Source organism: Ostrinia nubilalis, chromosome 16, assembly GCF_963855985.1.
Source record: "Ostrinia nubilalis chromosome 16, ilOstNubi1.1, whole genome shotgun sequence".
In the NCBI taxonomy this organism is placed as follows: domain Eukaryota; kingdom Metazoa; phylum Arthropoda; class Insecta; order Lepidoptera; family Crambidae; genus Ostrinia; species Ostrinia nubilalis.
In genome coordinates, this window is record NC_087103.1 from 2,797,558 (window position 1) to 2,825,351 (window position 27,794).

At 37.2% G+C, this 27,794-nt stretch overlaps 1 protein-coding gene across 1 annotated transcript; it reads right to left on the bottom strand.

Moving 5' to 3' along the window:
• Positions 1 to 19,452: 19,452 nt before the first annotated feature.
• Positions 19,453 to 22,173, bottom strand: LOC135079511 (uncharacterized). The gene is made up of 6 exons (XM_063974167.1): positions 22,023 to 22,173; positions 21,593 to 21,899; positions 21,220 to 21,316; positions 20,469 to 20,576; positions 19,814 to 19,975; positions 19,453 to 19,494 (listed from the first exon to the last, which is right to left on the bottom strand). Exons 1-6 carry the CDS (start codon positions 22,171 to 22,173, stop codon positions 19,453 to 19,455), a joined length of 867 nt encoding a protein of 288 aa, XP_063830237.1.
• Positions 22,174 to 27,794: the final 5,621 nt, after the last annotated feature.

Below are 27,794 nucleotides of genomic sequence, written 5' to 3' on the forward strand. Positions count from 1 at the left end.
TGATGAACCAGAAAAAACATCGTTGTCTCCATCGTGCAGTCACTGCAGATTTGCAGACATACATACATACATATATATTTAAAACATTCTGGTAAGTTGTGAATCGTGTATTTTAAAATTGTTATGAAATAATGTGAATAATTTCTATTTTTTGTATTAAAAATGAATATTTTCAACTACCCTCCGTGGTAATACTTTGTGTCCCGACTTAATCGTGTGTGGATACTAAACTACACGTACAAAAATCGTGTTATACAAAATACATAAACATCCCGACGTAAATCGTGTGTGGATGATTTATTGCTTATCCCGGCGTATATCGTGTGTGGATTCTAAACTACACGTACAAAAATCGTGTTATACAAATACATAAACATCCCGACGTAAATCGTGTGTGGATGCTTTATTGCTTATCCCGGCGTATATCGTGTGTGGATACTAAACTACACGTACAAAAATCGTGTTATACAAAATACATAAACATCCCGACGTAAATCGTGTGTGGATGATTTATTGCTTATCCCGGCGTATATCGTGTGTGGATACTAAACTACACGTACAAAAATCGTGTTATACAAAATACATAAACATCCCGACGTATATCGTGTGTGGATGCTTTATTGCCTTTGAGCGTATTAATTATCCCGGCATATATCGTGTGTGGATAAGACATTTTTAAACTGATTGCATTTTGTTTTGATTATTTTCCTAACGTAATCATATGTGGGTAGACGTATCAACACGTCGTAAAATAGTATAACATAATTATAAATATAATAATATACAATATACATGGGGTATTTATAATTTGTTACCCTATCAAATACAAAAATCTTTATTGTGAAGTATTACTAAAATAGCACTCAATAATTACCTACATCAGACGAAAATACCGGGTATTTTTCAAGACAAAGCCTTTCAAAGACTTTCACAAGGATCTAGCAACAGGTTGGAAAATATTGATTAATGGATTACCTACCTACAAATAAAAAAGACTTGATGAAACATTATTTACTTGCTAAAAATTGCGCATAATAATTACTTCAACAAAGGCAGCAATACAACTGAACATCTGATTCTGCTTCTGTTTGCTGTACGCATCCTTATTGCAACTGATTTCACCGAGCCTTCAATATGATTTTGATGACCTAGCTATGTCACAAATGGAATAATATTCCGTAAGGAATTATGAAAACCTTGAGCGATGCTGGCGGTTACTTTGTGACACTCATTAGAGAATCACTGTCAAGAAGATACGCTATCACAAATTCCATTAGCAAGCAAAAAAAAGAGATATCATAAAAGATTTATCAAAACGAATCTCTTGTTTGGTTCAGATTTATCAGACCACTCGAAATCATCTATGACTAATATAATTCAGTAATACCAGCCCAGCACGTCTACAACTCATCAGACTTTAAACGCAAGGGGGGCATTGTGAGCGGCAGCCGCTGAGCAGTGAGTGAACCCCGGCCAGCCCAGCAGCCGCCAGCTCCGCCGCCGCCGCCTGCGCCGCGGGGCCGTCTCCGGTTAACCCGAGACCCAACTATCATCAACCGAATCAGAGATGATAATTTTATTCAGCAGATAGGCACCAAGGTGCTAGTAACTGGTAGACTTAAATACTACTAAAATAAATGGCTTACCTAACATAACAAAATTAAATGATACTACTATTTTGTCCTGGATCAGGGTTATAAAATTCCATTTTAAACTTAACCATGCCAAGTTGGAGTACCTACCCCAATGTAAGTCACATACTACACCTGAGGGGAGTAGTAGGTATATTCGACAACTGTACAAAAGCCAAATTGTAGACATAGATTTATTCTAAATTTAAAGGAATTAAATAAATTCATTAATATGAACTATTTTAAAATGCAATACTACCACTGACTTTACATAATTAATTATATAACAATACATTTTATTATGTGAAAACCTTAGATTTGAAAGACTCCTATCTTTTATTACCAATTGCTGAAAATGGATGAATTTGGCTTCGTTTGTCATGGAACTCCAAGCACTTTAATATTCAGTTGTTTGAATTTCTTCGTGATCGATCGTTTTTGTCTTACATCCGCATGGTGCCTTTTGTCTTTACAAAATTATTAAAAGCAGTTTTACACTTTTTGCAATCACTCGGCCATCTATCTGTACCAATACCTGTACCAATTTTTATGTATTGGAACGGTCAGAATGCTGGAATAATATTCAAACAACGGGAGATTTATAAGAGCAACTAGGGTAGGAGGACAAAAGATTTTTTATCTAATCAAAATAATAATGTTACCTACATTTCTAAAATTTACATTTAATACGAAAGAAATTAATTTAACTTAACAAAAGTGCAAGACACTAGTAATGCTAAAAACTACGAAAAATATCATTCCAGTAATTTGCTTCATTCTTGGGGTTATTGACCTCAGCGTGCCCCGCCGTTAAAATTACGGCTGGATGTACACGAAGTTACCGGGAAAAACATCTTGGCACTCAATTACTCAAATAACTACAATAAACATTATAATGCATCTGCCAAGTATTTAAAACATAATTTAGCATAGTGGAGACTGGAGAGATTACATTGATACAGCACATCATGTACCCTGCAATCAAATGATTTGTTTCGATGCCTCAACCACTGGTCAACCTCAACCGCAATCGCGCATCGTGTAACAGCCATCGGAAATTGGTCCCAGTTACAGTTACTTTTACATTTAAATACCCTGGAATTGCTCGCTGCACTCTATGATCTTGAAACATTTGCATCTCACCTACTTACTAAGAATAGACAATACAACGGTTATTGCCTAATAAAAAAAGGGGTAGTATACAGCACACTTTAAATAATACTGTTCGAGAGTTATGGAATTGGTGTGAAAAAAAAAAAAAAAAAACAAAAAAAAAAAAAAAAAAAGTGGCGCTAAGGGCATAGTAGTAGTACCATTCTGACCTACTACCGTGGTACCTATTGTGGTCAAAGCTCCTCGTTTCAAAAGTCATACGTTTCGAACCTAACAAAAATCTGTTGTGTTCGCCCTTCAGAGTTGATCATCCTCTCCATGCGGATTTAACCCTGATGGTCGGCAACTTATCAGGCAATCGCAGTTGAGGCGAGGCGCACCTACTAATTCTCTGGATATGTTAATGACATCTTTCTCACATAGTACATACTAATATTATACAATATACTTCAGGTCTAAAATCATGGTTGTAATTCCAATTCAGCTCATTTATTGGAATACTCAACGGACAAATTAAATTATTCGTGTTAGTTACAGTACAGTACTCTCAATGGTTACCGTTTGACTTTATCTATACTGTTATATCAGGATATTACTACTAATGACTGTATTAAACGTTTTCTCAAAAGCGTGTTTCGCCTCAGACCGCCTAAATATGACACTACTTGGTATTAAATTATCATTTCCCTGAAAAAAATTACAGTTAAGTGTATACCTCTTCTAGTTCTGGTTTCTGCACAGATAATGAATACTCCGAGTTTATCTAATAATATTACTAATAATATTTTATTGTGTCCAGACTAAATATAAATTAAAGTAGGTAGATGAAATTGATGAAAACATTAAAACCGGACTCGATTAATTTTATCAACCATTTATTATTGTACCTATATATTACCGTACATTATGGACAACCTTGTACTATACCCAGCCTCAACACTTAAATCTTACATTGACAGGACTATTGGTATACGCACAGATGATAATTTTTTTGTCAGTTACCAAAAACCACTTAAAAAGTGGTAACTCAGTGGAACTTCAAATTTGATAATATCGATTTTTATAGCGCTCATAATACCCGCCATACGGGCTACGTCTGCGTCCACCGGGCTGGCGTTAATTTATTAATAAATAATTTAAAATTTGTAAGTCATTCGTAAGGCTTGCAAGCTGGTGGACCGAATCTTGTCAAGTAGGCATTTCATAAATATTAGACTAGAAACTTACTTAATTTAACTTTTTGTGTGATTGTGATTTTGTTAACTGTTCGTTTCAAAACCATCATTAATTATTACGAAAGTAAACAATGTTTTGTTTATTTACTAAAATACCTTGAACAAGTTAATAGTTTCTACGGTTGTAATTTTTTCGATGCTCTAAACATCTGCATGTAAAACATAATCATCTTCGGGAGAGATACGAAGTATAATTAAGAATCAAACGAACTTACCTGTGATGTTTGATATCTAATTATACGAGTGTCTTGACCGAAGATGATTACAGTCCCACCTCACCCGAGAATAATTACCCTTAACCGATCGAAAAAATTTGCTCTAAAATAATGACAAGAAATATGGCGGACCGCGGAATGTACTACGGTGCTGAGGAGTCAAAACACGTACTTTATTATATTTAAAACTTATATTTTTAAATAAATATTCTCTAAAAGTGTGATAAGGACGGCATCATCCCAGGTACTGCTGCATGTAAAACATAATCATCTTCGGTCAAGACACTCGTATAATTAGATATCAAACATCACAGGTAAGTTCGTTTGATTCTTAATTTTTTTTTGTTATACAATCGCAACTACACTCGACATCAAATAAATCGCACCTCCCGCGACACGCACTTTCAAACGTATGCATCTCCACTTCCCACCAATATTGGCACCATTTAAAAGACTAGTTCTAAACTTCATTTCATTAAAGGAAAGGTTTCTATCTACCCCAAAAATGTATCGTTAGAAGGATCCAGAGTAACTTCTTCAAAAAATAGGTAGTTACGCTTGAACCAACTTTTATGGCTATAAAACTGTTAAGTTGGGATTAATCGCTATACATCTGTTAGGCCTCAGCCTCGAACTTAGCGGGCAGCGGGGCGGCGGCGGCGGCGGCGCGGGAGCGGCAGGATCTTATGCGTAAAATCAAATAGACCGGTTCTCGAAAACAGCGGCGCGGCAGCGGCGCCGGAGCGGGCAACGAGCGGGCAGCGGCGAGGGAGCGGGCAACGAGCGGGCAGCGCACTCCTTCTTTTGCCCACAATAAATCGAGCGTTAGGAATAAATTTGAATCGAAATAAAATTGTCGCCGTTGTTCAGACATTTCGTTTGCGAATAAAAACAAATATCTCGACAACACAACCCCGAACACAACACTTCGCCGCTAAAGCGCCGCGGCGCGCGAGCTGCCCGCTTGTTTCGAGAACGGGTCTGCGTTGCCCGCCCCGCTCCAGCGCCGCCGCCGCTCCCGCCCCGCTGCCCGCTAAGTTCGAGGCTGAGGCCTTAAAGAGGACACGTGAGATCATTATTTGGTTTTATAACCTTAAAAATTGGTCTATTTGATCCCAGAGCAGAGGTCAGCCCAAAGTGAGATCTTTTTTCAAGTGACATTTTGGGGCACCATGATTGTGTTAGAAGAAAATCTTTAGTTCGCGTCGCGGAAGGTGCGATTTATTTGATGTTGTGTATTATAGTGTATTATAAGCAGATGCTAGGTTGTTTTAATGAAAACTTCAAAGAACTGCGTTTGTATTGTGATAATTTACTTGATAAACAAAGACTTACAAAATCTTTAAAACCATGATGTCTTATTAAACATTGATTTTTAAATGTGGTGTACATTTAGTAGGTAACTAAAGTTTCATTCGTGTATGTAAGGTACTCTCTTCTCTGCAGTCGGGTAAGAAAAAACATATTTCTTTTTCTAGCAGATTAATATTGTAGAGAGCACTCCCAGGCCCCTAAATAAAAATCGGCGAGCAGTAAAAGTTTTCAAATTAGAGGAGTGCTGCAGTGGTGACATGGAGCGCGCGGTCTTCGGCATGTATGCTTAGGGCTGCGATTTGATGGATAGCTTTTTGTTTAAAAAAAATCAATACGCATTAAAAACATAAATAACTCTAAGTTCTTCAGCCTAATAATAAAACCCAACCCAAAAACATTTTGTATGTTTACCCAAAAACACACAAAAAGAAAAAGTAATTTAACTAAAATAGTATCGTATTTCAATGCTACATAAGACAAATAGAAAAAAAATTGGCGAATTCTTTTGAGCTACGCTGACAGATGAGTCTGTTTTCAGAAATGCATCTATTTAAGGCTGGTTTTAGAGTCACGTTTGCCGCACGCTGATCGTCGGTGCTGACAGATCAATATGTATGTAATTGAAGGGAACGTTCCTGAGTGACGTTGATCGCTCGGCGCGGATGCTTCATACAATTCTGCTGTCAGCGCTGACGGTCAGCGTGCGTCTACGTGACTCTAAAACCAGCCTAATTGTTCTTAACACACAAACATTAAGAATTATTTTGAGATTATTGATTGGTCTAGACGGCTATCACGGAATCGGAACCAGGACCTACAAAATGAGAGTCCATATTTAGCCACAAGAACATTTATTTGTCACGGCAATTCTCAAGTTGTGACAGCCCTAGTTCCACGTGCAACATGCACTTGTGGCTTGTAAAAGTGTAGTTGGAGTTACGAGTTCATTCCGTAGTTCTATCAAAATACCTTCAAAGTGCACACTTCTTTTACGAAATTCTTTTTAAGTTTCTTCATAGAAATAAAGCGACACTGCGCATTTTGACAAAGCAAGCTTACTTTGTAGTTATGGCCCAAGGTATTATATTTTTTACGTAAACCACCTAAACGGAATAGGAGTGGATACTGAATAGTCACTCTTACTCAGTAATCACTCTCATACCCGTTTACACCATCAATCCCTAATTTTTAAGTAACCCCTATGGTAACACATCAGCAATTTTGTTTTCATAGGGGTCACTTAAAATTAGGGATTGATCATCAAAACAGGGATAAGTCGTTGGGGGAGGCCTATGTTCAGCAGTGGATGTCCTGTGGCTGAAATGAGGATGATGATGATGACTCTCACTTAGGTACTTAATGGTGGTCGAAAAACATTTTGTATCCAGCGCCCTATAAAGTTTTAAATAGTGTGACACATAGCGATTGTAGAAAAATGCAGATTGCATTTTTATCAGCGCCTTGAAGACGAATTCCATTTGTATTCATAACCGGGAGCAGCTTACTCGGGACACTCCTTAGGGAGAGCTAGGAAGATGGTTTGTCTCGCGAAATACATCACTTGTAAGAATATTTACAGCAACATAAGTCTGGGATCTTAGTTGTTACCGACCACGCAAAATAAGAAGGATAATAAATTCTTTTTTTTTTTACAATGCAGGGCCAGGACCTTTTCAAGGCATTTATTTGTACTTCCCAAAATATAGCGCTCTGTACCCCACATCGGGACAACATATGGGCTGGTGCTGAGAAGATGTGGCGGAAGAAACTGAGTCACCTAAAATATGTATTACTAGCGGCCGCCCGCCATTTCGTACGCGTGGATCCCGTTTTACCCCCTTAAGGTTGGAGTTTCGTAAAGTCCTTTCTTTTAGCGGATGCCTACATCATAACATCTACCTGCATGCCAAATTTTAGCCCGATCCGTCCAGTGGTTTAGGTTTTGCGTTGATAGATCACTATGTCAGTCAGTCAGTCACTCAGTCAGTCACTCAGTCAGTCGGTCACCTTTGAGTTATATATGTCACCGTAAAATTGTGAATTCCGTCAGATTATAATCTGACGTAGTTAAATTACAATCTAACCTAACCTAACCCACTGTTAGTTTACAATCTGACGCGTTATATTATAAACTGACAGACTTCACAATTTCACGTTGACATATATAATATTTAGATTCTGTAGGTTTTGTTCCGCATCCGCATAAATTAATTTAGTCCGCATAAAGTAATTTTGACTGTCAATCACAATAAAGCATATCCCTCCATCCACGAGCTAAAGTTGCTAATGACCTAATTGTATATAACTTATAGACAATACGGAGTTTACGTAAGTTTATATACAAGTAACAAAGATTTAGCAAGCGAAAGTTAATCTTGTAAATAAATGAGCAAGTTACTTTCTTGTTAGAATTCTTGAGGCGTAAGTTTCCCACATTACAGATTTATATGGCTAGCTAGCTAGCTTTTGCCCGCGGTTTCGACTGCATGAATTTCTGTCACAGACAAACTACTTCTTCATCATCATCATCACAGCCATAGGACGTCCACTGCTGAATATAGGCCTCCCCCAATGCTTTCCATGTTGATAAACTACTTAACGCGAATTAATTTTAAAGAGCAACGGGAATTCGTCACGTAGTGAAATTAGTGTCTATTCGCCAAGTCTACTAGCGATCCCATTTCATGCTCTTAGGGGTGGAGTTTGGTAAAATCCGTTCTTAGTGAGCACCTACATTCGAAAAGGAACCTCCATGCAAAATTTGAGACTCGTAGCACTTGTAGTTTCTGAGATTTCGTGATGAGTGAGTCAGTCAATCAGTGATCTTTCGCTTTTATACATAGATATAGTATGTAGATTGGTGAACTTTTTGTAACTCGATCTATGAAATCGCTGAAAATTTGCTCAAACTTGCCACACAATTTGCAATAATTCTTGTCATCTATGTGCTGTACCAGAACCTTGGCCAGAGATGTCAGCTGACTCAGCACATCCAAAAGCAAGCTATAAAAGGAAAGATTATTTTCAAAATAGGCCAAGACGTGAACCGACTATCCACGAATTAAACGATTTACAAGAATGGAATCGAGTTTAAATCATTATCATCATCATCATTCAGCCACAGGACGGCCACTGCTGAACATAAGCCTCCCCCAATGACTTCCACATCGCACGGTTGGTAGCGGCCTGCATCCAACGCCTTCCTGCTACCTTTATCAGGTCGTCGGTCCACCTTGTGGGTGAACGTCTCACGTTGCGTTTTCCGGTACGTGGCCTCCATTCCAGAACCTTGCTGCACCATCGGCCGTCAGTTCTGCGTATACTATGTTTAGAGTTTAAATCGCTTCATCAAAAATTATTACGGTCTTGTTTCATCCCATTTAATAAACACGACCCATATAATAAGAAAGATAACTGAGAAGATACAGGAAGCTCACAATAAATCACGGCGGCCCATCTTTGGCATCTTATTCAAATTACGTCATTCCCCTGACAGAGGGGTGACGTCACACATGTTTTAGCGCCGTCTCCTTAATTTCCCAAGCGAAATTTTCTTTAGCCAAGATTAATGACTGGGGTAATTAATCGACGGAAACGTAGGCAGATTACCGGGAGGCGATATCTGACCTTGGCCCTTCAACGTGGTGGAAGTTAAGGAGAGGACACACGTGAAAAAACCAGCCAAGTGCTGTTCAAATTCTCATAGAAAAAGTTCTGTTTTTCGTAACTATTGTGCAATAATTCGAATTTGTACTTTTTGGCCTATATATTAAATATTGTCATACGTCAAATAAAAATTAAAAATGCAAAGAATAATTTATTGTTATAGCAGTACTAAAAAATAAACACCCTGTAAATACCTCGACTGTTATGTTTCATCAGAGACACAGATATTAGGCAGATGAGCAGTGAAGGCACGTGAAGGCATATTAATTTAGTTTTGTTAGTCAGATCAGACTTCAATACTTAATTATATGAATTCAACCTGTATTAAGCAACATTAAAGTTTACGCCTTTAGTCTCAAAAACGCCACAGAACAAAAGCACAAAATATAACAGAAGGTAAACTCATGTATGTACCTCGCTTTGCATACCTCTCTCGCTCGCACGCTCGGCCGTCGCGCTAGGGTTGTCTTGTCATGTGTTGCGTTTATTTCGTTATGATAGAAAAATGTAACTCTTAATACTATGCAAGAAAGACAATAACAGATATCCACGTATACTTATTTATATTTAGAACGTTATTATAGTAATAGTTTGCAAACAAATACACGAGAAGGAAGTAGTATTTAGTTGAGTGGTTGACACTATTATCCAACTAATATTATAAATGCGAAAGTTTGGATGTCTGGATGTTTGTTGCTCTTTCACGCGATCACTACTGAACGGATTTTGATGTAACTTTACAGTATTATTGTTTATAACCATTATATATATATAATTATATATATATAATGTATATAATATATAGGCTATAATTTATAACGATCTGTGACAAACTAAATTTCACGCGGGTGAAGCCGCGGGCAAAAGCTAGTTATCTAATAATTCCTAAAACCTCTCTAAACAATTCGATATTCCTAATAATTGAGTTGGCTTTCAATTTCAATTGAAATTCAAATAAATAACTTACTTACCTCCCCGAATCAACTGGTAATTTAAAAAATGAAAATTCGGCATTTAATGATGAGTTTAAGCAACCAAATACCGAACAATTAAAATACGACTTTTTCTGTTCACTCATTTTCGTCAATTGCGCAAAACAAAATAATATCACAGGCGGTTGACCGGCGCGTGACTCAAGCGAACCACAGGGAACGTGTGGCGAACGTCTGTCTGTCGCGCCACGTCGCGCTCGCATTCGTCCAAGACAGTCTTGCTCGAGCGGTGTCTATGTGTGCGTGGCTCGAGCGCGTTTAGTATGGAGTTTGTCTTCTGTTATATTTTGTGACAAAAGTCTGTTAAACACATACCTTTCTTTGCATTTTTTACCCGACTGCTCGTGGAGTAAAAAACTCAGCCGAGTATCTCCCGTTAATTCCAGTGATAAATTTGCAGATTAGACATTGTTACAAGGACGATTTTTCAATATCCAATATTGAATCCTAAAACAATCTTGAAGACAGATGTTCTGATGAAAGCGACTTTCACAGCTTTTCACTTAACTAAATGAGCCTCTCCGAAATGGGGATAATTAAAGAAATAAGATTTTCTTGATCGCAAAACTTTTCGTATTTATTTTGTGTCAAAACGTTTGGAGATGGAATGGTTTAGTAAATACGCCATTGAGGCCAGCCGTCGTCCTGGATGACTTTCAAAGAGTTTTATCATTGATATTCTTCTACCATCGTTTAGGGTGTGAAAGGCTCGTATTAGATTTATGTTTTGGGTTCTGAAGTCACAAGATTGTTATGAGATTTATGATCTTTTGCTATAATCTTGTGCAATGGCTCAATCGCGCAATGGTTTTACAAGCTACGTTATTTCTTTTCGGATAACCACGTTTATTAAAGCACAACATACAATTGATATTGTAATAGAAAATGGAAAAATAAAACACTTTTCTATGTGTACTCGCACAGTTTATTACGGAACTTAAAATATTGGGTACATTAAATACAATCCAATCAAATGTGGATCCTGAGAAGCTTGACTTTTCTCGTTCGTTCGTTTTAATTAAACTACGTCCACTGCTGGGCAAAGACCCCCCAAGTATTTCCATAACAACCGGTTTTGCGCTGCCATGCAGTCATCCAGGTACTTCCCGCGACTTTTAACAGATCGTCGGTCCACCTAGTGGGGGGCCTGCCCACACTACGTCTTCCGGCCTGTGGTCACCACTCTAGAACTTTTCTATCCTCGGTCTTGACCCCTCTACTGCTTACAATGTCTTAAACATAAGAGGTCTTAGCTGATTGGACGATTAATGTGATGTTACTTGACCCTCTCCTATAATGCAGTCCCATATAAACAAGAGATCTTGATTGACTGGACATTTGACTGTAAAACGAATTCAACCGTACCAAATAGCGGGCACAGCTATTAGTGAAATATACGCAAACTTAGGGAATCAATGATACTCAAGCGTCCCAGAATCGCTGCAAGAATAATCCCTATGAATAAATGAGCTGAAACTTTATTTGGCTTGGAATACCTGTTCGAGCTATAGGGATGTGATGTGGATAAAAAAGATTCTATAATATTATTATATCGGATAATAATGTTAATAAAATTATTGTTATGCCACTCTTTTGGCACACTCATATTGATTCCTTCTCATCCCTAGCAATGACTGTTTTATTTTTAATACCTTGTTTGTACCACATGAAGCAATAAAGATATTATGATGATGATGATTAATGTAAATAAATAAAACTATATTTAATTGCAAAGTTAAATAATAATAAGATCACTGTGCCAACTTAAAGATTAATATTAACAAGGATTTTGACATAGTATAACCTATATTATCACTATTATCACAGACTCTAATTTTTTCATACATTTGTCGCTTTGTTTTTACAGTAATAGATTTCATATTCTGCTGAATTAGATTCTTACACTACATCGATTTAACTTTGACTGCGAATCCACATCCCTACTGTTCTTACCTATAAACTTTGAAAGTTACGTCGACATGAATATTTCTCCTACGCGAAGTTTGTTGCGCTAATCTACATCAGGGGTCGTAAAAAGAACGGTGTGAGAGTTTAGCCAGAATTTGTAAGGATGAGGAAGCATTTAGCACCAATATTCACTTGGGTGAGACTCCAGGAATGTCTGTGCATTTATTTATAGATGTGGTAATACTTACACGTAGGGATAAGCAAGCTGAAGTTTTATTGTAAATTTGACACCAAGTGGATGCGTCATACTTTTTAGAAAAATTAACTTCGAATTTTTACTTTTCAATTTCAATACCTAATGTTGTTACACATGCTTAATTTCCATATAACGAATCGACTCTGTGAAAATCGACAAAAGGCCGTACTACTAGACTCGAAAAGGGACTCTACCTACTAAAATCTTGACAACACCACCGAAATTACTTTAAAAGATTATCTCGCATAATTTTATACCATAGTGCGCATCACTTTCAGATGACATTTAAGTGAAAAAATACAGCCCAAGTCTCATCGCTGTACCAAACTTCTGCAAACTTATGTTGGGTAATATAATATAACAAATTATGAAGCAATTTGCGCAAGTAAGTTTATTCAATATCTAGTACGCACGTGCGTGTAACTGAAAAAGCTAACTTATGAACTAGCAGTTATTTGCAATATTAAGGGAATATTCTTCTAACAAAATTAAATGTCACTAATATAAACACAAAAGTTTGTAAAGGTGGATTCACAAGAACTTTATAAAACAGAGCAACGTAAAATCTATCATTTCAACTAAATTATCAAAACTCATTTTATTTTTGCAAGCAGGCTTTTAAAATTCACTTTTACACGTCCTAGTATTAACCCTACCACTCCTTCGGGACTTCTTTTTTATAAATTGCTCTATATTTTTGCGAACATCTAAAAGGTTTATTGTTATTCTGATAAGCCTTGCTTATGTTAAATCTGCAAACGATATTAATATTTCCCTATTTTCCCATGAGTGTTAATACATTTGCTTGGCAAAATAATAAAAATAAGAACCCTCGCACTTCCGACAAGAGGAAGGGCACTCCAAAGTGGTTCTCAAGGCGTGTATGGTACAGCGGATAATCTCCCAATAATGCCATGTATCTTCAAGTGTCCCATACAAATACGCACCTGGGATGGCAAACAAATCCAGATTGACTGGGGGGCAAACAGCATAAGGGTCAATAGAAGGGAGGAACTCTAGTACCGGGTATAGAGTCAATATTTATAAATCGCAGACAATTTTGGCGACGCTGATTTGTGTGCGTAATATACGTCAGCACGTCAGTAATGTTGGGCAAATAAAACTAGGTACCCAAGTAAGGTAAGACTATTTTGGTGAGCCCACTCGTAACACAAGCTTATTTAGCTTAACACGAGGGGCTAACGGGACTATTAGTAATTTGCGCAATACAAATTGCTATGTAGCACGTAAGTTCAAAGATGAATATCATTTGTGTAAGAGCTTTGGGAATAGTTAAATTCTGAACTAGGTTGAGTACGCACCCTTAAAATTCTTAACGCTTTATAAATTCTACATTTCTCTCCTTCCCCACTTAACGCTTAATAACCAATCTCTGTACGATTATTATACAGACGCGATGTTATTAATTAATTCACATCGATGATTTTAGACGTCAACATGTGTGGGAAAGGTCGATAAAATGGCACGATAACCGCTTATCACGGCGCGCATCCTAAGCCTACTGGCACAGTATACCTATACAGGGTGGATTTTATAATGCCACCTGGAGGGAAAGTACTCTTATTACTATAGATAGAAAATTTTACTCAAAGAAAACATTCCTTCATTTTTGAAAATAAAGTTTCGTTTTTTTTTTTTCGAAAATTCACCACCATACCATAAAATTTTATATTTATTTGAAATAATTAAAATCGTTTAAGATTTCATGGTTTTCCTTTCATTTGATTTATTAAGTTTGTTAGAGAGATTTCATCCTTATACTTGACCCTAACGACCAATGCAATAAAAATACAGGAGTAATTTTAACAAAGGACAATGTTCGTTCTCCATACATTGTTCGCCGTTAGATCAACAGTGCCGAAATAATACTTTCTAGGTTCTAAATGACACAAATCTTTATGTAAGAACAATTATTCCTGGCGGACCAATTCTATAAACTTATTGATAGCAGTATTGTTATCATAACCTCTTACTTACTAGTATTGTATTATATTATTTTATGCACATCGATTTGGGAGATGTTCTGTATTGTAGTTGTCGCAACCAAATTGTATTATAATATTGGACGGGTTTTGGAAATAGCTCGGCGTTCCACTTTTATGATTTACTTACTTACATTTTGCACGTAAATAAATAACATGAATCCTATGTTTACTTTCCACTCTTGACATTTAACACGTGACTTACCAAACTAACTATCTCCATGGTTACCGTCTTAGTCTATGCATGACTAGGGATTGAACAACTTTTAATTGAATATTATTAACAATTCTCGATAATTATTATCGATTGAAAAATATTCGGTATTTGAATCGAAAGATATATTCAATTTTATCAATATCAAAATATTCAATTTTAATAATAAAATAAATATTATTTACTACCACCTATGAAATGTTCTAAAAATTGCCTGGAGCGCTCCCCCAATCCTGGGTTTTCCCTTTTCAAGCTGAGAGGATATCATTTTGGTTCTATCGATACATTATAAAGGTACTTAATATTTGAAATGTATTACCAATTATTGTTATAAGCATTTTGAGCGAATAAAACTTTCAATTCTATTAGAACTTTAGACATTTCTCTCACTTTAAGCGGCATTGGATTTTTCATCGAATTTTGAAACTGTAACAGATATATTAAAGATGATCCCATATTGTTGTCATTGTCTATGTCAGTGTTATGATCACAATTCTTTTTATTTTATTCATGACCTTCGACCAGTTGGACACATTAGATAGCTTCTTGTAGTATCGTGCAATATATTTTTAACTTTTAATTAAAATCTAGTCATACTGTAGCAATTTGGACGATTTATTTTATTTACAAGATCGGTATCTTATTGTCTATGATGACCGCAGTCAACATCACTATTACATGGATTCCTAACAATGAAGTACGGCATTGCCTTGTGCCGATTTTACATAGATTTTATCGACACAAATTATGGAACTTCATAGGATATGGAGCAGGCCACGCCCTAAAATGTCCGGATGTCGTCATAGTATTATGGAATACATATAAAATACTTTTATTATTTCATTTTTTAATCCTCAAGTGTCCGTTACAATCTAATTAATATTTAAGTATTCAAAAAGTAAGAGATTAATTTTGATACTTTACTGCTGTGCCCAGGAATCTAAAGCGGTTTCTGACAATGTCCTTTAGTTGAATCGGTTCCCGTGTGTTAAGCAAATTTTTAGAAATCTTTGAATGCAGTTCTATTTCTTTTCCTAAATTAAGGAATGTTTCCTTTGAGTTAAATTTTCTATCTACAGTATTAAGAGTACTTTCCCTTTGGGTGGCATTACAAAATTCCACCCTGTAAGTATACTCGTATATGAGCTAGCTGTACTACTGATGGCTTAATTCTGAAATACAGAATTTAACTGAAGCCATTTTCCATATAATAATATGTTTGAAGCCATTGATCTTAGATAAAAAAAATACAAATTGACTTTATAAAGAAGTTGGGACGGAAACGCGTATGAGCAATTCGTGACATTTACATTCCCGTTGTCTCCGAGATTTTTCCCCATTTGGCCCCGTCCCGTGTTCCAGTTGGCCCCAGTCCAGATCAGTGATGTGGTGTGTATCGACTCGACAGATTATATCGATAATCCTTTTGCAAGACGTCATTTTGTTCAGGTGTAGGTAGCTATTATTAGCTTGTTTATTCATTGCTGAAATTTTATGTAATATTTCTTGTTGTTTTAGGCCTTTGTCAACAATTTGTTTGTAATTTAATGACTTTTGAATATTCTTTAAAACTTTCCTTGAAATTGAAAACTTCTCTGATTTAAAAAAAATCAAGATAATGTTAATACTATTCCTTTTATTGCCACAGATAACAATTTTTCTGAAAACATTAACTACCAAGGAATTAATTTTAAAAAATCTTAAAATAATGCTTACCAAGGAATTAATGAAATTACCCAGATATTTTTGTGTCTAGAATCTTATGAGTGTTCTCCGAACAGAGAATTGCTCTATGTAGGTAAATACATCGATACTTTCGATCTTAAATCGGTAATTGGACATCACTCGTCAACTGTTTCATCCGTATTGAGATACAAATTCCGGGGACGTTGCAACGAACTTTTAAATTGAAAGATGAATGTTTGTTTCTTTTTGATTTAATGTTACTTCGCTGCCAAGAAGTTATACTAGGCATAGATTTATTGTTTCTTGAAATGTCGTTAGGTAAAACATGAACATAAATAAAAGTTAGGTTTTAATAATTTATCCTTTCTTGAAAATAAATGACGTTAGGTAAAGCAAAAAACTAAATGAAGCAACTTTTTTTCTAATAGAAAGAAAGACAAAAACGAAAGACTTTTTTTATTTAGTCCAAAATCCTTTGACTGCAACATCACTGTAAGCACATAGTTTGTTTAATTTGAACCAAAATGGCAGCCACTCAGAATGTGTTATGCTCTAGGTTAGGCATTTCCTTGAACTTACAAAACTTACAAGCTATGAGCAGTACCTAATTCCACCAGCCCCCTTCCAGGTTAGCGTACGTACCGTCTCTACATTGTAAACATTCCACCAGCTCGCACTAAGCATCGATAACTCTTTTATAATGCGAACAGCTAGAGACTGGAATTCGCTGCTTGCTGCTGTATTTCCCGAACTCTATAATCCGGGCCTTTTCAAGGCAGGAGTGAATAGGCACTTACAGGGTAGATAATATGACCATCCTAGACTGCATCTCTCTTAATATCGGGTGCGACCTTTCTTGTTCTATCTATACACGGTGTTCAAAAAAAATATTTTTTTCAAAATTGGTACCTTGCGTTACAAATTCAAGAAGAAAATCAGTCCTATCTGTCATAGTCAAAGGTCGATATGCAGTCTCTTCGCGGAATGACTGGTCTATCCTAGGTTTGACCAAATCGGGCCAACCCCGAAGTGAATTCTTATTTCGGCCTTTGACTAAGTCAAACCTAGAAGTGCCTAAACTGTTCAGTCAAACATCGAAACTAAAATAATCTGTTTCGGGCTTTGCCTAGTCAATCCTAGAAACGACTGGCAGACTCGGTCAAGAGTAGACGCAGCGTTACAGAGGCCGGCAGCAATTATAGAAAACCGACCAAGTTCGAATCGGATTCATTGGAGCAAGTCATTCTTCTCCTTCCCGGTCAGATTTGTTCTGAAGTTGGCCAGCACTTCGTTGCAGGTCTCTAATATTATGTACCTGTTTATAAGTACAGCCCAAATCGCGTAGGTACAGAACCTTGTGAGTGCGACTTCTTTTAGTTTCTTCGTAACAACAGTCGCCAATCGCCATGTAGTAGGTAAGTTTGCATATTATTTTCAAGTAGTACCACTGAGGGTGTGTCTCTTTAGTTTTTTTGACGTCCATCTTGTTAAGTATTACAATTTCAAACCGTCTAGTGTAAGTCCTCACATTGAACGCAAGTTTTAATTGCCAAGAAATTTGAACGTGCCTAATCGGATTGATTTCTGGCTAACTTTAATTTATTCATTATAAGACTACTTTATATCAATTAAGCCATTTACATAGTTAATTATAAATGATAATAGATCAAATAACTTAACAAAGGTACAGACTTTTGTAAAGTAAGTTAAATCAATCATTTATCATGAATTTTGAAATAGATATTATACTTATATCTGTATGATAAAGGCCATGAAACCTTTTTTCGTTTGTTAATTTATATGAAAATCGGTACGGGGGTCTTAGTTCCTACTTTATTTTTTATTTTTATTTTTATTTATTGGTTTACCAACAATTGTACAATAATACATACAATATAACAAAAAAATCCATTAATACTATGTTCTAAGAGTACAATATATAATAGTAGGTAAACACTGCATGCGTTTATATAAACCAAACCATTCAAAGAAAGTAAGTACTTAGTCTAAAAACTGAATTGCAAAGCAACGAGCAACCACAAGGCGGCTAGTGAGTGCCAAGATAGACAACAGTTAGATAATTAATTAAGTTAGGTTATTTGGTTAATCTGACGACGGAATTTAGAAATATTTGTGCCAAACAAATTAACATCAGCGCTGAGATTATTATATGACTTACACAGTCTTGAAACAGGGGAGTTGGATCCTGATACAGTTTTACGGTAAGGAGGGCATAGCAGTTTCATATGGTACCTTGGGTATCTGTGAGGGATTTTAAGTTTAAATTTAGAAAGTAGATTGGGGCTATCAACCTTACAGTTTAAAATTCTGAACAAAAAAGTTAAATCATGGGTAGATCTACGTGCTTCTAGGGATTTTATTTTAAAGTGAGCAAGACGCTTTGTATAACTAGGAATCTTTTTTGTTATTTTTGCCGAGAAAGCCAGGTGGTTCAAAAATCTCTTTTGAACACGTTCAAGACGCAAGCTGTGAGTCGCATAGTGGGGTCGCCATACCACCGAGCAATATTCAAGGACACTACGCACTAGACAGTTGTACAAAGTAATTTTTGTTTTGGGCTTGTGAAACGACTTAGCGTTTCTTATAACAAAACCAAGAGCTTTAAAAGCTAAAAAATGTAAGAAATATATTCCTCAGAAGTAGGAGTCCGAAGTCAAGTTCGAGTTGGCATGGCGGTTCCCTTCAGTGCAATACGGATTAGTGACAAAGGTGTAAAGGGCAGAACATTTTTTCGAGAAAAAACCGCTCGGCTAGCCAGTAATGTAATGCTTCAGAGGTGGAATTGTGTAAAGCAATCGTAATCATTTGACAGTTCATAATGTACGATAAAGTCAGTTATACAAAGCGTTTGACAGAATAATCGTACGTTATGAACTGTCAAATGATAACGAATGCTTTACACAATTCCACCACAGATCGGCTTCGCCGTTCAATAATGACAATCCAATACCAGCCCGCTTATAATAATTATTATGTGTACCTACTTATTAACCCTAATACGCTACGCCTAGTTCAGACTCCAGTTCTCTCAAAAATAAAATTAAATATATGGATACTACTCTCTTTATTGCAAAGCGTACCAAACTAACAATTACTACAAATAAATGTAAACGGCACTAATTGGGCGGTCTTATCCCAAAGCGAAATCTCTTCCAGATGACCGGAGTATTTCCATTTCACGTGTTTTTGTTTCTTTGTTCAGTATAACACGGCAAAGAACGAGTAAGAAGCACGTATAACCTGCGGATAGAAAAATAATTCCTTGAAATAAAACTTACTATAGATATGTCTCATTTTTAATAGAAAATACTAAAACGTCTAAAGTAAAATGCACGTCAGGGTAGCTGAATGAAAACAGCGGACATTGTTACATTGTGGCGGTCCTTGAGTTGGCGGAGGCTTAAGTCTGATTAATGATGATGATGGTATTAAGAACATCTAACGGATGGCATGGCTAATAAATATTCAGTGATGGAACATGTCTGATCGCAAGCAAAAATGACAAAAAGTACATCCTAAGATGCTTTACTGCGAGTAAAATCCCTCATTAGGTTGTTACCGAAATAAAGTTGCCATAAGACAATGTGATGACGCCAAAAGCAGTCATGTAGACAGGTTTCTGGCTGCACTGGAGAGCCACTACGATCAGGGTACGCAACCCAGGTCTCCAGGGGACCAGTTCCCAACCGCAATAAAATATTGACATGGGCAGCTTGGAAATCTGAATAAAGAAAAAGAAGAAGATTGTCAAAAAATTGTGGAATTCTTAATGGATTTAGCAAACTGATGTCTCTCATTTCTTTCAAACGAGATGATCCTATATAATATTATCAGAAACTAGCTGTATCCCGCGGTAAAACGTAACCTACGTGTTAGGCGGTTATCACACTGCGCCGCGCTCCGCCGCGGAGCGCGTGATTTTCATATAAAAAATCACGCGCGCGGACGCGTTGTCAGTGTGTAGTGCCGCGCGTGTTTTCTATACAAACTGAGGTAGTTGCATACAATGATTAAATCTGTCGCCCCGCACTCCGCGGCGGAGCGCGGCGCAGTGTGATAACCGCCTTAATCCAAAGTGTCAGCCAAATCCCTACCAAATTTTATTAAAATCGCTCCAGCCGTTTAGACGTGAAGAAGTAACAAACATACACACTCACAAACTTTCGCCTTTATAATAGAGTGATAGCGACAACGAATTCTCAGTTTCCACCTACTTGGTATGTGATGTCCCCTGCAACCATCATATAAGCCCCATTGATCACCATCAAGCAGCCAATGTACATTAAGTTCGCCAGCAGAAACATGAAGTTCCTTTCTGCACTCTGTAAAAGAAACTGTCTGTATTAATAAAATCGTGGAAAGTAGATCATTTTTTATACAACGTGTTAATGAAAAAGAGCAAAACCTGAAATCAGTTTGTTCGGAATCGAGAGTAGAATCGATTCCACTAATAAAAAATAGGGTCAAATAATTAACCAAAAAAAAAATTTAATTACGCCGTGGTAGTTAGTACTGTCTACGTTAACTACTAACCTACTCATAGGCGTGTATGCCTTGCAATCAGCGTGTGAAAGGTCAATACGTTTCCAGAAATGCGTAAGTTAATTTTAATATTTCACATAATTCTTTTATAATAAAAATAAGTTGGGTTGTCTGAGGTTTTGCGCTTTTTCATTAACACGTTGTATATATTTTCCAAACTTTATTACCTACATTACACAACAATACGTACGTAAGTAGTAGTATACCAAGCTAACATTGTGGTACTTTGAACGAATGGCTGATGTAAATGACTTCCTTATTTTCACCCAATAAACAGGTAAACTTAGTTTATAAAATAATGTTCACACTTACAACTAATTTGACGAGACAGAAGCGACGAACCGATAAATTGAAGTTTATTTTCACTTGAGCAGAAGGTAAACTCAGAATATTTGAGAATGCTCAATATAATTTGCTACTTACAACTAATTTGATGAGACACAAAGCGAGAACCGTTGTTGTTTCAATAATTTCCACTCCGTAAATGTTTCCTAAAGAATATTGGACGTTTCGGGCACACCTATAACAATGTTTACATGATTATACATTGCATCCGAGTAGAAAACACGAGATCGAGAAATAACACGAAAGCAGTGCATCATAAGTACTTCAGCGTAGTATATCAGCACTCTTTGCATCATAGTCCATCCGTAGGTACGGAGAATTTTCGAAGATTTTGGAAAGACTTCCCAAAACACAGTTTATCTGCGTCACAGTTATCGCTGTAGTATGATGGCACAATAAAGCATTCAGTAAAAACTATATCCAATAATTCAGAAAAATAAGTTAGTTATACCATAGTGCCTCTTCATGCAGCTTTATCCCGGTAACGAAGTCTTTTTCAAACTCCTGGCCCAAGGTCTCCTTACTCATACTTTTAGAGTTCTTAATAGTTTTCTCTCTCAGGCTATCAAAATACTTGCACACAAGTTTACATTTAGACCCGAGGTAGACAAGGGAGAAAATAGAGAGCCCATCCACCAGGATCATGTTGGTGACTATGACCCACCAGTGACATTCTTTTAAGACGTATAGAAACCCAGAGAAGATTCCAGAATACGATGGACTCGGAAAAAGATGGACTTCTGTGCGGAATGGGATCCCTGAAAAGAAAAGAACAATGATAAGAGTACATCTTCATTTCTCATCATCTTCTTCTTTAACAACACATGTCACCACAGCGAGTTTAAACTTAACCTTAATATTCAAGGTAGTCAGATCAATACCTTCTTTAATGGCATCCCTCAAACCATCTAACGCGGTAAAGAACACCGTAACGTAGGTCACGGCTGCCAAACTGAGTGAGTACAGCATGGCTTTCCTCACAGATTTCTTTTCTATATCCAGGCAGACATACAACCTTTCTTCACCAACCATTTTTTTGAACAGAAACCTCACCCGTTTCCTCTGGAGTATCAAGAAAATGTACTTGGCGCAGAGTGATGGGTGGGCAAAACTAAATTGGAGCAAGTCATTCTTCTCCTTCCCTGTCAGATCTGTTCTGAAGTTCGCCAGCACTTCGTTGCAGGTCTCTAATATTATGTACCCGTTGATAAGTACAACCCAAATCGCGTACAGAACCTTGTGAGTGCGACTTCTTTTGGTTTCTTCGTACCAGCAGTCGCCAATCCCCATGTAGTAAGTAAGCTTGCATATTATTTTCAAGTAGTACCACTGAGGGTGTGTCTCTTTAGTTTTTTTGACGTCCATCTTGTTACGTTATACTCTGAGAATAAAGTTTTATTTTTTCGAACCGTCTGGTAAGTCCTCACTTAATTGAACGCAAGTTTTAATTGCCAAGAAACTTGCACGTGCCTAATCGGATTGATTACTGGCTAACTTTAATTTATTCATTAAAGACTACTGTATGCGCCGACTACGGCGCCGACCGGCAAGAGACAGCGGCTCTCAACGTCCGGCGCCGGCGCCGGTCCGTTCATGACCAAGTCGCAGGTGTCGTCCCTCCTGTCGGCCTTTGCACGGTCCCAACAGGAGGCCAGCCGCATCGACTTCGAGAACCTACTGACGACGCTGAGCACCACGAGCACGACCACCACGGGGCCGACAGTACCGGCCCAGTCGCCTCCGATGTCGACATCCGAGTCGCAGTTCCGAGGCGGGTCGTTCGAAAATGCACGGCACGCTTTGATGGACGAGCGGACGACGCCGACAAGTTCGAAGCACTTCTGGACGCCGACACATACAAGGAGTGCCTGAGCGTGAGCGACGAGCACGCGCTGCGCGGCCTCCCCATCCTTCTGGTGGATGATGCAGCTGTGTGGTGGCGAAGGGTCAAGAACTCCGTCTACACCTGGGACGACGTGGTCGCGCGCCTACGAGGCATGTACGGCGCCGAACGACCGGTCTACAAAATCCTTCGCGAAATATTCGCGCAAGACCAAGGACAGCAACAATGCGACGTGTTTATCTGGAAGACGAGAGCGTGGATGGCTAAACTTCCATAGGAATTGAACGAGTGTTTGTAGATTGACATTGTTTACGGTCTACTTAACCGACGAGTGCGTAAACGCGTAACCGCAAAAGCCGCAAGAGCCAGCGATATCGAGGAATCTATCGCAGAGGTAACGCAAGGGGACGCAGGTACAGGACAGGTCCACGCGGCATTACAAGTACCTATTCGAACGAGAAAACTGTATGTAGTTCTCCGCTAACTGATAGCATACCTACACACTCGCCCTCTAGTTCAAATGACGCAAAAATACACGGTCGTAATCGTTTACGTTGTTCTTTTTGTAAAGTATTTGGTCATCAAGTAGAAAATTGTTGTAAACGTGAGCGAAATAAGCCCTTTCCTCGACCAATCGGCGCGTAGCATTCCACTACCTTAACCAAGTTAGTTTCGCTCGTAGTGTGTTCTGCGCTTTAAACGTAAACTTTTAATCCATATTATTTACAAAGTTCATATTTGAACTAACCTTTGGCAATTAACGTTCTACCCAACTATTAACTGCTCGTAGTTCTGAAATTTTAATTAGAATAAATAACTTTTTCAACTGCCACGATCAATTTATTAGCAAATAGGGTAAGTTATCCTCTGTTAGGACAACTATACCGAACTCTAAGCTCAATGGATTAGACAAAACCGATGATTAAACTAAAATCCGCCAATTTCGAGGGTTTAATGAAATAACCGGAACTAACTTTGTTTATTTTAGGATCCAATCCGAATTTGTCTTTTCAACGCCAAGTTAGTTATAACGATTCTACAGTATAATTTAGTACGATTGGTAGAGTAAATGTCAGACTATTGGATTATTTAAATGCTAATAGAATTTGTGGAACCTTACAATCTTCATATGAGTCGTTGATGAATGACATCAGTAATTTAAGTAAACCTATCATTGATTGCGAATGATGATGTATTTTGATACCTATCGAATATTAAGATGACTTTTAAACCAGCCATAGGAAGTTTTATAAGGCTCTATTAATTTAACCACCGATTTAAATTCTTTCAAACAATACAGTTTCTTAAATAAAATAATAACAAATACACAGTCACAAAGTGGCTTTCCTAATAACACTAACTACAACTAAATCTAACAAGCAATCATTCATTTTACAAACCGGTATCTTTCATTCCTTCTCCTCAAGTTTCTACAAAAATCTTTCGAAAAAATCTCGTAAGAACTTCACTGTCAGTGCACTGCTGCATAATGCAACAGACGCAGCTACGAGGCTGGAATACAGATCAACTCAAATTCTAGAATAGTCCTAACAATGCTGGAACCATAACGGAATACGACGTTGTAGACGCCACTTCTTACCAGATGTTGTTCCGAAGTGGTGGTACAGGCTATTTTTGGACGTGAAAATGGCGAACATACATAGGTAATACTTAAAATATTTTGAATTTAGTAAGCGACGCCTGCCTCTTGATAAGAGCCACATCAGTAATTTGTCGAATTTTCTTTACTTTTTATTTGTAAATTATAAAAGTTTAATTAAATACTCCGAAATAAACTTAATTTAAATTGAATGTTAGGTGGATAACTTATTTAAACAGCGTCTTACAAATCGGACCGATTTTTCGTAAAAATACAAATAAAAAAAACCTAATCAAACTAGGATTAAATAAGTGTTCTAAGTAATTACTCTACTTACGTGTGTCCTACTTGAGAATCAAACTAGTCTCACTTACCACCGGATTACTTCACCAGGCAGAGCAACTTGCTAACAAGCCCGCACGTCACGAATGTGTTGTTTGCAGTTCTCGTGAGATCCCTTGAGATTTGTTCCATTTAACTTGGACAATCTTAAAAGGCTTTGTTTACGTGATGCATCCGAAATCAGAACAAACTTATGTTGCGTTGCGAATTCCCTACACGCTCACTGCGAAACCATTTTTCGTAGACTTTCAGCCAGTGCGTATGAGGTCTTTTCGAGTCAATATTGAACTTCTTTACAGTGCGTATGAGACGTTTTCTGCCTCTCAAAATATTGTTTCTAAAAATACTTTAAATATAGCTCAGAAAAGACAATATTGGCTTGAAACTTTTCTATTATAAACTTAAATAGATGTTTAACCTTAAACTAGCTTCGCCCGCAGTTATGACATTTTGGTATTGAATAAATTAAAAAAATATATATGACATCTTTTCTGCCTCATTTCGCACTGAAAGAAAGTCCAATTTGTGTCTCGACTAGGGATGGGAATAAAACAAAATTTCAGTTACCATAAAATTATAATATTTGTTTTTAATTAAAGTGTTTTTCATTAAAACAGGGCAAACAGTAGGATTTGTCACACAGAACACAAAAAGTTCCAATTTTTTTAGTTTTTTTTTTGCAGCCTGAGTGCTATTTAGTGTTAGTCTTAAGGCTTGGTATTTCTGCTAAAGTAGGTAGGTATTTCGCGCTGTCAAAATCTGCGCGCGCAATACTTCGCCGAAGACAGCGCGCCAAAGAGCTCTCGCGGCTACACAGTATAGAAATACGCAGTTTAGAAATACGCAGTTGGTTAGGTTAGGTTGACTTCCTTCCGTTCAAGCGTCACACTCACAGCACTTTCTAATACAAATCATATCCAAGTGATACAAATTAAAACAACTTTCAACATTTTTGGGAATATATTTTAGAATCGAATAAATATAGAATATAACTGCCAAAGTAAACACGGTTCAAAGAGGCGTGGCGTCACCCGACCTTCCGGAAGTTCCGCGCCGGCTAAAAGAATTTCAAGATTACGTCACCCGATCTATCGGTAGATCCTCGGGAGCTTGAGCGATTGGAAAAACATTTTATGATCAGTTACTCGTAGTAGCGATTATTTAGAGCTTGGATAATAAATTATAGTTGTTGCAATTCACAAAGCTTTGCATGTGGTTAATTACATTAATCGGTACACGCATCAATTTTGTTCAGTCATTTTGTTTATTAATAAATAAAAATATCATACTAAAATTGCATACATATTTGTTTGTATTGGTCTGGGTGTTTTCTTTCCATTATTTATGTATAACGTATGTACGGGGCTCTGTATCGAAAATCACTATGAGCAATAAGCATCACATACGGTTACCTGGAGTGCATTACCGCAGCAAAAAGCTTGCCATCTTAAATGAACGGTATAATATCCAGGTTTCGTCAGTACAGTTGCGAACAAAGGTGTTTGTGTAGCGTAGTTGAGTTGAGAGGTCAGATTATTGAAATAATAAAACGAACATTTTATTTTTTAAATACATTTTAAAAATAATTTACATTATAGATAACAATGAGAGGATGACATTGCAAGGTGGAGCCAGTCCAGTCTTAAATCCGTTGATATATGCTGCATCTGCCATGTTTTTGGCTAAAAGATTCTTCTATCTTGCAGTTTAGACTTTTATTACAGACCTCAGACAGTATTTTTGGAAAACTTTTACGCATGGTGGAGGAAGGGACGCTCTAGAGACTCAAGTCTAGAAGGAGTCATATGAACTCCAAGTTTTAAATCCGTTGACATCTGCTGCATCTGCCATCTTTTTGGCTAGAAGATTCTTCTATCTTGCAGCTTAGACCTTTAGCTACAGACCTTAGACAGTATTTTTGAAACATTCTTACGCATGGTGGAGGAAGGGACGCTCTAGAGACTCAAGTCTACAAGGAGTCATATGAACTCCAGTTTTAAATCCGTTGACATCTGCTGCATCTCCCATCTTTTTGGTTAGAAGATTCTTCCATCTTGCAGCGTAGACCTTTAGCTACAGACCTTAGACAGTATTTTTGTGAAAATTCTTACGCATGGTGGAGGAAGGGACGCTCTAGACACTCAAGTCTACAAGGAGTCACATGAACTCCAGTTTTAAATCCTTTGACATCTGCTGCATCTGTAATTTTTTGGCTAGAAGATTCTTCTATCTTGCAGCTTAGACATTTAGCTACAGACCTTAGACAGTATTTTTGTGAAAATTCTTACGCATGGTGGAGGAAGGGACGCTCTACAGACTCAAGTCTACAAAGAGTCATATGAACTCCAGTTTTAAATCCGTTGACATCTGCTGCATCTGCCATCTTTTTGGCTAGAAGATTCTTCTATCTTACAGCTTAGACCTTTAGCTACAGACCTTAGACAGTATTTTTAATTATTTATTTGTGTCAGTGTGCTCTTCTGAAGAGTTTAAGACGATTGTATGTAGGTACTATTAAAATGTAATTTTAACTCATTGGTTTTGTCTCATATTTGAGGAATGTACTATGTATCATGAGTAGAGGCTTCGTTTAAAAGGATGCGAACGATTTAAATTTCAATAGGTAGACAAAATTGATAATTTTTAATTATCAAAAATTTAAGCTTTCTCCAGTAACACTGATATTATTATACTGTGACTCATCAAAGTCATCATTGTCAAAAATATTGACAAATCGCGAACTGTCACGGCCAAAAAACTGACACGCGTCCGTCCTCCGTAAGCGCCACCGCGCGACTGATTGAGATTGTCCAAGCCGTCATGGACGATTTTTTCCACATTTTTTAACATAGTAACTAAATAAGACTC

Coding starts and splice junctions, on each gene's coding strand:
- LOC135079511 (XM_063974167.1), bottom strand. CDS start 22,173: ATGGTTGGTGAAGAAAGGTTGTATGTCTGCCTGGATATAGAAAAGAAA. Junction 21,317..21,592: donor CTGCATGAAGAGGCACTATG/GTATAACTAACT, acceptor ACATTGTTATAG/GTGTGCCCGAAACGTCCAAT. Junction 19,976..20,468: donor CAGGGGACATCACATACCAA/GTAGGTGGAAAC, acceptor TTCTTTATTCAG/ATTTCCAAGCTGCCCATGTC.